This window comes from Lampris incognitus, chromosome 3 (genome assembly GCF_029633865.1).
Source record: "Lampris incognitus isolate fLamInc1 chromosome 3, fLamInc1.hap2, whole genome shotgun sequence".
In the NCBI taxonomy this organism is placed as follows: Eukaryota; Metazoa; Chordata; class Actinopteri; order Lampriformes; family Lampridae; genus Lampris; species Lampris incognitus.
The window spans coordinates 99,910,023-99,921,469 of NC_079213.1; the positions used below are offsets into that span (position 1 = coordinate 99,910,023).

The 11,447-nt window shown below is 43.8% G+C and overlaps 1 protein-coding gene across 1 annotated transcript; it reads right to left on the reverse strand.

Annotated features, from left to right (window-relative positions):
- Window positions 1-3,038: 3,038 nt before the first annotated feature.
- Window positions 3,039-5,126, reverse strand: jun (Jun proto-oncogene, AP-1 transcription factor subunit). Its single transcript, XM_056276051.1, has one exon. The coding sequence runs from the start codon at window positions 4,770-4,772 to the stop codon at window positions 3,795-3,797; it is 978 nt and encodes a 325-aa protein (XP_056132026.1). The 5' UTR covers window positions 4,773-5,126; the 3' UTR covers window positions 3,039-3,794.
- Window positions 5,127-11,447: the final 6,321 nt, after the last annotated feature.

Sequence of the window (11,447 nt, forward strand, 5' to 3'; positions counted from 1 at the left end):
CACCCAGGCCTTTTGTTACTGTTCAGTGTCGCTATTACTCAACGAACAAATTAATGCACGGACTTACAGGTGTTCAAACAATCTGTATAGTAGTTTATTTCTGTAATTACATGTACAGTTAAGGTCAAAATTATTAGCCCCCTTTATGAAATCAAACAAAACCCTTAACTTTTCCATGGAAATTACTATAACCAAAAGTGTTTATAGTTTAATTGCTTCCAAAAGAACAAAGACTAAATCTCCATTAAGCTTGATTAAGATATTTTACTGATATGCTGAATTGAAACAAGAAAAAACAACAATGACAAGGCCAAATTATTAGCCCTCTGACAATTAATAGTCAATAGTGTAACCTTTCTGACTCACAGCTGACAACAACCTCTTATGGTAGTTCCTAACTAGGTTGGCACATGTCTCTTGAGGGATCTTAGCCCATTCTTCCATGGCAAATTGTTCCGGGTCATCCAAATTGCGTGGTTTTCGAGCATGGACATTAACCTTGGAAATGGCAGTATAGCCTTCCCCCTTAAGATGAGCATCCACTATCTTCTTTCTGAGGTCCAGACTAATTTCTTTACTCTTTGGCATGATGAAATTACTTCTTACCAATAATTTAAGAGTAGTCCCTCTCAATCCAATGTTCAAGTGCCACTAGCCCTGTTCATTAGAGTCCCTAAGTAAAGTTCAATGCTGATTGATTGCTCAGGTGTGGTTTGAAAGCACAAAAAAAAAAAATCACATGGGGGCAAATAATTGTGACCGCTTCAGTTTTCACTACATTTGATATAAAGCAAACCAGAAGATTTATTTTACATTCCAAAATGTACCAAATACGGGCCTTATCGTTGGTGGATTTTTTTTAACTATGTAAAGTTTTATGAATGATTCAAACATTGGGCAGAATTTTAGGGAAATGTTCCATAGTTCCTTGGGGGCTAATAATTTTGACCTTAACTGTATGTTTCGTGATGTGAAAGGAATGGTTCCTTTTAAATATTAGAATATAATGCCCAAAAAAATTACATTACTTTAACAATCTTATCACATCAACTAATGTATTGTTCCAATACGGTCAAGGAAAGCACACACTAACGTGCAAAAATTATATGAAATTCACTCTCTTAGAGGCTGAGACGTCAGTCTATATACACTCATTCCGGTCTCAGTCCCTTCATAATTTACATTGATTGACTGTTCATTTGATCGTCAAAAGGTTTTCTGAAAAACACTCATCGAGTTGTCTTTACGAAACACGGCATTAAATGCTATTATTCAATTACAATATCGTCACTTAACTCAAGCTCACCGAGGCGATCCGCTTCCCGTAAACCACGCCTCCTCACCTCAGAGTGACGTGGGTCTTACGACCGCACCCTCCTTATATGGTCAGGAAGGGTACCGTTTTCCGGAATGAGGTCGTACGCTCCCAAATTTGCTCCAATCAGCGCAGATTAAACGAGGTTGATTATAGTAAAGCTCGTGAAGGAAAAAAACAAAACAACAACACCAACAACAAGAGTTTCCATGGCACAAATCGCCTCAGAAAGTTGTACAGAAACTGAAACGAGGAGTTGCAGAATAATCCGATCACCTCCACATTTTATAAGGGATTTTATCCAGTCCCTACTGACTTGAAACGTTACCCATTCTTTGCCTAATTAACGTAAAGTTTACTCTCGGCTGATACAACAAGGTTATAATTATGATACCGCGATAAGAATATATTTCAAAATGCAAAATTTCCATCGTATAAATTGACTGCAAAATTAAACATCACGTGGGACCCCGAATTTAAAGCACTGGCATTTTCTCCGTTATCTTGTGTTGTTGTTCTTTGCAGTGAATTTCACAGTATGTCTTGTTTTCAATTTCGTATTTTTTACCTAAATCTATCCCCTAGCCAGGTGATCAGAATTGTCTTGTCTGGGTCGAATAAAATAATGAAGTGAAACAAAAAAAACTGAAATAAAATAATTCATATGAGCATGTCCAAAATATACTGTCAAGCTTTGTATTTATCCACTTGTTCTCAAAAAAATACCCATGATGTTGTTATCTATTAGCGCTCATAATTATGGAGCAACCTACTCTTATGTCAGACTGATGCATCAATTAATGACTGGTCTTCGTTAATTTATCTAAACATAACAAATGATGGGCCTCGGTAGACAATATGACTATTGTGGAATCATAAAGCGTTTGCATTACAAAATATTTCCATTGAGGCGTGCTAAAATGAAACGCCCTAAACAATGTCTCCCTCTTGTGGTCAGTAGTGGCTATGCAGGACCCTCAAGGCCCCCCGTGAGTGAGTCTAAAGGAAACTACCTTGCTCATACTCACTGTTTAGTATTTCATTATTATATGAAGGGCTTTTGTAACTTGGATTGTTTTCTGGGTTTTGTGGAGGATTTAATAAAGTGTCCTTCCCTTCAGTATGGCCAGTCTCACCGCAAATGTGTGTGTTATGCTGCCAGAGAGGCATGGGCCTTATAACCAACGCTTATTCAAACTTAGCCAATAAAAACTCAGTTACTCTCACATCTAACCATCCGTGTGAATTACGATTAGTTGGCAGTGTGATATCATTTGTTTGAAACTTAGTCGATCGTTATTGGACAAAACGTCTTTATGCATGCTCAATTGGACAAATGGTTCTCTTTATTCAAACAGCATTGCTGGATCTGGGTGCTGGACTTGTCTTTATTTTGCAACAGGAGCTTTTTTTTTTTTACTATGCAATTTGTATGGGAATACCTGCTTTGACTTTATCAGGGTGAACGGTGCTTGGAAGCCCAGAGGCATTGGGCAACCTTCTCAGGTTCCCCAGCATCGGCCTCCATCAGTGAGTGAGCCGGGTCTGTCAGTCTGAGCCCCTCTGGATCAATACAGGCACTAATGGAATTTACCTTGAGGTACTGAGAGCCTGCAGCTTCTGCAGCATGTTGCAACACGTCGCAAAGTGTGAGCTCCTAGAAACACACACCCACTTTTCTTTTACCGTCTCACACTCACAAAACAGACACAGTTGCTTTATTTTTATGTTGTTTATTTCATTTCTTAAATATTGATTAGTTTCTGAAGTGCTCAGAAAACAAACATAAAAAATTATACAGTATTCTTATTACAAATGGTAAACATAAGTACTCCAAGTTGATCTTATATACATATAACAATGAGTGAAACCCCATTAAAAAGAACTTTAGAAAGAAACAAGTAAATCTTGAAGCTTTTCTAACTTAAAGGACAGTTTCTTACAAATAAGAAAAGGTACGTTGTACTGTAACTCAGAAGTCAGGCAGCTTTTGTTACAACTTTTCAGCCTTTTTGGGAGTTGGCCAACACGCCCAAATCTGGCGCCAGGTGGCTACAGCAAGAACAGTATTGCATGTTGGAAATCCTCTAATACTGAATTTCTTCTTTGATGGTCATTATCAGTCCCATGCAGAGTTCGGTGGAAGTCAACTAAAGTCCAGTCCTGTCATGGTCAGTAAGAAATAAAAAAAACAGCACACAAAACAGAAAGATGTTCCGCTTGTTGCCATTTCCCCTCTGGTTTCGTGGGTGCACTGTCAATGTCCAGAGCCCTCTTTCGTGGACGCGCCATCGGGAGGCCCGTGGCACTAAGGGAAGCGCCGGCCCCGGTCCCGGCACACTCGCGATATATCATCCCACATCCTGACACGATATCGGGAGATACAGCCATACACTATCAAACGAAGCGTCCATTTCGTTCGGCCACAGTCTTTCCAATCTCCCATTCAAACGTTGCTTCTCTCGCTCTCCCCCTCTCCTCAGAAGGTCTGGAGTTGCTGCGTAAGCATAAGTTGGCACCCGCTGTTGACGTGGTTCATCACCTTCTGTTTCAGCTGGGCCACCTGCTCACGCAGCATGTTGGCGGTGGACGCAAGCTCCGAGTTTTGGGACTTGAGGGTCTTGACTTTATCCTCCAGCCGAGAGATCCTCTCCAGTTTCCTCTTCCTGCATTTGGAGGCAGCGATGCGGTTCCTCATTCGCTTCCTCTCGGCCTTGATGCGCTCCTGGCTCTCCATGTCGATCGGGGAGAGGGGAGGCGTTTCTCCCGGCATCTCGGGGACCGTCTGCGGCTCCTCTTTGAGCGCCGTGAGGCGGGGGAGGGGGGCAGAGGGCTGCCCGTAAACGGGGAGCTGCGGCGGGGCAGCGGAGAAGGACATAGTGGGGGCCGACGTGGTGTAATTCGGGGCAGACACCGTGCTGATCGCCGGGTTGAAGTTGTTCAAGTCCTCGTACACCGGCGAATCGGAGCGCATGGCGGCGTTGTTGTTGTAAACGGTGGCACCGGCGACTGACGAAACAGGTGGCAAGGCATTGTTTACACTGGTCTGTGGAGCCGAAGTTACACTCACGTTAACGGAGTTGGGCATGTGCTGGTGATGGAGCTCTGCCAGTGCACGGACGAAGCCCTCGGCGAACCCCTCCTGCTCGTCCGTGACGTTTTTGGGGCAGATGAACTGTGTCGGGGTCGGCGTGGTGGTGATCATGCCGTTGCTCGACTGGATGATGAGCCGCTCCAGCTCAGGGGAGGCTAGTTTCAGCAGTCCCACGTCCGGGGAGGTTAGGATGTCGCCGGCTTTGGCCCGCAGATGAGGCTTGAGCGTCCCCGTCGGGTCGGCGAGGTTCAGCGTCATGTTGTGTTTCAGTGCTTTGGGGTTGTATCCGTAGCCCGTGCTGTCATGCTGGGAGAAAGCGCTGAGCGAGTCGTCATAAAAAGTAGTTTCCATCTTGGTAGACATAGAAAAGAAAAACAGTTCAGAAACAAGTTCTACCTTAAGAACTTTGAGTTCTTCTTTCTATTCTGTCGTCTGGAGAAAGCTTGCGGTTTTCCTTAAAGTTGGGTTGTTGTTTTTTTTGCGTCTTTTAACTTTTTAAAGTGCGCACGTCTTCACCCTCCAAGGAGCGTTTACTTTGTGTTAAGACAGCGATGAGTCAAGAGACAAGTCAAACTGGTGTCCAGAAAAGCTGTTGTGTTGTATCCAGCCTTCTCCGAAGTGAGTGAAGTGAGAAGCGCCGAGTGCGGTAACTTGTCAGACACCACTTTCTCCGCGGCGCGTCCCCTGCCTCCACATGTATACTGTGAGCTGAGCTGTGCAGCGTGGAGGCCAAACCTTATCTGCTACCGCCGCCTCTCTAAAATTAGCAATGATGTCATGCGTGGGCTCTCCCATTGGCTAGAGGCGCTTCACGGGGGCGTGGCCGAATCTTCAGATAAGGTGCGTTGCCTAGACGACCACCCAGAAGATTCTTACTCTCGCGGTGGCTTATGGGATGAGGTAATGCTCCGAAGAGAAGAGCGCGGTGCATTGTGGGATGACGTATTGTTTTTGAATATCTTGTTACCCGCTTCACTGTTAGTGGCGGGATAGTCGGTTCCTGCATGTTGAGAGATAGTATTTTGTTGTTGTTGTTGTCTCCCTCACAAACTACCAAGCGGGAAACGCTTTTGTTTTTTATACAAGTTTTAAGATTTTGAGCCCCAGGTGCGTCGCAGGATGTTGTTAAAGAATGTTTAGTTTTTCTTTTATAGAAAAACATTCTATTCTATTCTGTATATCTGATTGCAATGTAAGCATAAGCAGTGTTTTGTTTCTGTGGGTTGGGTTAGGAAAGTGTAGTGTTAGACATTCATGGCAAAGTTGGCAGTGACAAAATGTACACAACAATTTTCAATTTTTTTCAAAAAAACGTTTTTTACAGCTGTTAGGTAGTACCTGTGTGTACATGTGTGCACATTTGTTCTGCTGTGTGTGTGTGTGTGTGTGTGTGTGTGTGTGTGTGTGAGAGAGAGAGAGAGAGAGAGAGAGAGAGAGAGAGAGAGAGAGAGAGAGAGAGAGAGAGAGAGAGAGAGAGAGAGAGAGAGAGAGATTGTGTGGTACTGAATGTTTTCATTGTAATGTTGACTGTTGTAGGGAGTGTCAATGATATGATGGTGGTCTCTTTAGTTGGTGGTCCCATGGAAATTCTCGTGCTAACACACACACACACACCGTTCTCACTGCAAGCTGAGGTGTTTAAAATGAACATCTGGGCCCGTTGATGCACACCAAACACACTCACAGATTCCTATTTATCGAGAAATGCATTAAAACTCAATTATGACCATAAGGCCTTTTAACAGACCTAAAGAGCTTGTGTCAGCATCCCCTTCTTAACTCACATGCTGTAGTACCACCTTGTCTTTTCTTCACTATTCCCCTGCTTTGACATGAGCATTTGTGAACAGTCCACTTTAAAATCATATAGAGCTTTACTATATAAACTTAGCACAAAAAGTAAGGAAATTTGTGTTTGGTAGATTATTTCTTGGTTGTAACAATGCTTCTTGGCAATAAATCTTGTATCAGGCAGCTGATTGTAAGCACCTGGGGTACCAGAAGCTCAAAACAAGAGTCAATAGCAACAGCAAAATAAGCTGTTTGGCATTGGCAGAGACGATTTGGCAAATTTTTCATGGGCGCAACCCACATACTCAGCTCTGCGGCTCGCCCCACAAATGCATGTTCCTTACGAATGTGGCACCATTTAAAAGGGAAATAAACATGCTTTCCAACGGTATAAGATTTATTGCCAAGAAGCATGTTACAACAAATAAATAAACTATCAAACACAAATTTCCTTACTTTTTGTGCTAAGTATATATATATATATATATATATATATATATATATATATATATATATATATATATATATATATATATATATATATATATATCCATCCATCCATTATCTGAACCGGTTTTCCACGGGGATGCTGGAGCCTATCCCAGCAGTCATTGGGCGGCAGGCAGGGAGACACCCTGGACAGACCGCCAGGCCATCATAGGGCCGACACACACACACACACACACACACATTCACATCTAGGGACAATTTAGTACGGCCGTTTCACCTGACCTACATGGCTTTGGACTGTGGGAGGAAACCGGAGCACCCAGAGGAAACCCACGCAGACACGGGGAGAACATGCAAACTCCACACGGAGGATGACCCGAGACGACCCCCAGGGTTGGACTACGTCGGGGCTCGAACCCAGGACCTTCCTGCTGTGAGGGGACCGCGCTAACCACTGAGGCACTTTGCGGCATATATATTATATATATATATATAGAGCGTTTTTTTCCAAAACCGTCAATGATGTTGTGAGTGCTCAACTAACGAGGAGCGGAATATCAAGACACACAAAACAGGCCTGTACTGCAATGTATTAGAATCTTTTTTCCTGTATCCGTGTTGATATATATATATATATATATATATATATATATATATATATATATATATATATATATCAATATTGATATTCCACTACTCATTTGTTGAGCACTTTTATCAACACTATTGATGGTGTCTGAAAAAAACCCCGCTATATATATATATATATATTTTTTTTTTTTTCTACAGAAGAGACTGTGGTTTGTGATTGGGCTAATATACACTTTAGACCCTTAGTACCTCTGCAACTGCAATAATTAAATATATCTACTGATGCCTGGTTGTCCCCATAAAGAGTGAGCACATTTCCTGATCTCTGTGTCAATGTGTGTAATTAGTGTAGTGCAGTACATTGTCCCCTGGCCCATGGTCAGAAATCACCTTTGTTTTAATGGCACAAGGTTAACTGGTGAGTCTTACGTATTCCCCTGGAGTCCTCTGCACTCCTACTGTCTGGGTCACCGTTCTCCCCGCCAGCTTTACTGCCCGGCTATCTCCAGCGCGCCACGCCTAAAACTGTCTCCCTCCTGTGACAGGTAAATCAGTCCCCTGGTGCTGGCTGGCTCACAGAGAGAGACCTGAGGTGGATGAACCAGAACATAAAACACCACCAGAGTCTGATTTTTTTATGGCTGGTAATGCTGTCTTTATATACTGTGGTATATGTCAAGCTGGGGCAGTTTAACACACCTATTATGATATCAGTAAAGTAGGATATAATCTGATCTAATCGGTTGGCTTAACTGATCTTGTGCCGTCCCGGTATGATTTAAAAGCTTTAGGGAAGATCCCTTGGCTTTATGTACAACTTCTTCCCCAAAAGAGGCCGAGAAAGAATTTTTCACAGACAGCATTTTTGTGTTTTGGATGTAGATTGACAAAATAAACTGGTTTCCTTTTTTTTTAAGTGTATTGTATCGCCACTGGATATCTTTAGATGGCCATAGTCCAGAACGCTAAGCAGTACATCCAGTTTAGTATCAATCCGTAGCTATGCCCTGCGACTTTACACCGCGATCCGTCTTTTATTGCTCCCTCTGCTTTACTTTCTGGTAGGTTCATTTACTCTGGGACGGTTTTTAAAAAAAAAAAAAATTTCCCCCTTTTTCTCCACAATTGTGTCCAGGCAAGAGCGGCGTGGTGGCACTATGGTTAGCGCAGTCGCCTCACAGCAAGAAGGTCCTTGGTTCGAGCCTCGGGGTAGTCCAACCTTGGGGTTGTCTTGGGTCGTCCTCTGTGTGGAGTTTGCCTGTTCTCCCCGTGTCTGCGTGGGTTTCCTCTGGGTGCTCCAGTTTCTTCCCACAGTCCAAAGACATGTAGGTCAGCTGAATTGGCCGTACTAAATTGTCCCTAGGTGTGAATGTGTGTGTGTGTGTGTGTATTTGCACTAAGATGACCTGGCGACCTTTCCAGGGTGTCTCCCCTCCTGCCACCCTATGACTGCTGGGATAGGCTCCAGCATCCCCATGACCCTGAGAGCAGAATAAGCTCTTTGGATAATGGATGGATAGATGGGTGGATGTATCTGGCCAATTACCCCACTCTTCTGAACCGTCCCGGTTGCTGCTCCACCCCCTCTGCCGATCCGGGGAGGGCTGCAGACTACCCCATGCCTCCTCTGATACATGTGGAGTCACCAGCCGCTTCTTTTCACCTGACAGTGAGGAGTTTCACCAGGGGGACGTAGCGCATGGGAGAATCATGCTATTCCCCTCAGCCCCCCCCCCAAACAGGCACCCCGACTTACCAGAGGAGGTGCTAGTGCAACGACCAGGACACATACCCACATCCGGCTTCCCACCCGCAGACACGGCCAATTGTGTCTGTAGGGACGCCCAACCAAGACAGAGGTAACACGGGGATTCGAACCAGCAATCCCATAGTGGTAGGCAATGGAATAGACTACCACGCCATGGGACGAACCGGAGACAAAATAAGAACAAGTTCTTGTTTAGATGCCTGTTTACCTTCGATGTTCTGAAATATTCGTCCCTGTTTGCTCATTCATATCTTCATTGCTGCGTTTCTTCTGAATCAGAGTATACGAAATAGTCATAAGAAATGGTGCCCACCAAAGGACAGCAGGGATCCTCACTCATGACCTCGTCCATCTGTTTCAACGGGCCGATAATCCAAGTACATTGACAGTTTTCTCTCAGCGGTTACCTTAAGGCCAAGTATATGAGGTCATTTGAAGTTATTGCCACGTTGACTTTAGAGCTCATTTTAGTGGGTCAGATCCGATGGCAGCACCAAGACCATGGCAAATTGTATTTTATATACTTTCAAATTGTGTTTAATACAGAACCTCTAAGTGTTTCAACATGACTTGACTGCCTCATGATTGGAGTCTGCTTTTTTTTCTTCTTCTAACCACCATGCCACAAGTCATAAAAAGGGAGAACCACAGCTTGGTAATCTGCCAATGCAATTTTCTGAGTAGAAATCTAAAGGAAAATTAGGCCGGGGAAACCCCACTGTGTAGGTGACCCTTTGTGACCTAATGCTAGGCTAGCATGCTGCTGTGTTTGCTCAGGGACTGGACGTACGGTCATTCATGGTCAAACATGTCTTCCACATTGTCCTTGAGTCCTAAATGCCAGAAAAGCTGCATGTATTTGAATCCCAGTCTTGACGGGGGGGGGGGGGGTGCAGCGGTGGCCAGATCCAACACACAGCATTGTAAATCTAAAGCGAGTTACGGTGTGAGTTAGTGAGTTAATCCACTTGGTTATAATTTCCAGAGATTTGTCTGCGAGCGACTTTTTGACTCGGTCGTATTTTGGGGTGTTATTTCATTGTGTCACTGCAATAATGTTTTTGTTCTGAATTGGACAGCAGACCAGCGGCATCGTAGTGGGAGGAAAAAAGGGGAAGGACCTACCAGGGCCCAGAAGGGGGGGGGGGCTCAGGAAACCTGAAATTAAAAGTTTGTTAAATTTTATTTCTAACTAATTAGTGTCATAACTTCACTTAAAATTGGCTCAATACATTGGTTGAGGAAGTTAAAGAAAATAGTGTAGGCTCTCTGAGGCCCCTCTCACCCCTTACAAAAGGTGCAAAATGGTTTAGTCCGCCCCTCACGAGCATCTCTCAATGCAGCTCATCTAGTCCTGTCGCGGGTGACTGCTGATACAAGCACAAGCACAGAATCATGTCTTTCCCAAAGAAAGCAAAATCTGGGTTCCAGAAAAGAAAAGAAAAAAGGAAAGGGAGAGAAGGCAAATGAGGGGAAACAACTGTTGAGTAATTTCTTCCAAAAGAAAGGTGAGCTAGGAGCTTTTAAAAGAAAGGTGGCCCAGCTAACTAGCTAAAGTGGAAAGCGATGATAGCTAACTAGCTAAAAAGGGGCCCACAGAGACTGCTTATGTATAGGGCCCAGAATTGTGTGCTATACCCCTGCAGCAGACTGTGATTTACTGTGTTTTTAGGTGAAGCGCAGTCCTCTTGGACCAAGTCAGTGACTCGTAGGTGAATGCTTGATTTCTGATCGGTTAATTGGACCACTTGCTTGACATTTGTGTAACGTTACTTCTCCCTGGAAAAACTGACTTCTTGCTTTTAGAGTGTAGACACCCCAAAATGCCTCTGCTATGACAGGGATAAGTTAGTAGACAACATTAGGATAGCTGCAAGAAGCCACCAGTGGTAATGAAAGTTGGCCTCAGACCGCGCTTAGGGATGAGCAACATAGGCTGCAGCTATTTCTTATGTACATTGATGGACCGAAGCCATCCCACAACTGAAAACCCCAGTCTGCATTTAATGCATGGCAGAGGATCACAAAGGCAGATATAAATCTTGCCATGTTAGTGGGTCACATCTGAAAATATTTATCATGCCATGTACAAACGTTTCATATGAATTTTATACTCTGCTCAAAGCAATGCATTTAATTTTTACACTCACTAAATTTTGGGTAAATATAATGCAACGTCTTCTCTTACTGGCCACAATATCAAGACAACCCAGACAGCATCCGGATGTGGGCCACTTCAGGCAATGATGCGGCACTGATGGCCTTCTTCTGGCCCTGACAAAATGGATGTGAGCCTGAAGTGGCCCACATGTATAATAGCAAATATGGCCCAAATATGCCAAATCAAATGTGGTCCTTTTTTGGCAAAGATGCGGTGCTCTCAGCAACATGTAATCTGGATGTGACCCTGAAGTGGCCCGTGTGGTAAATGGTGAATA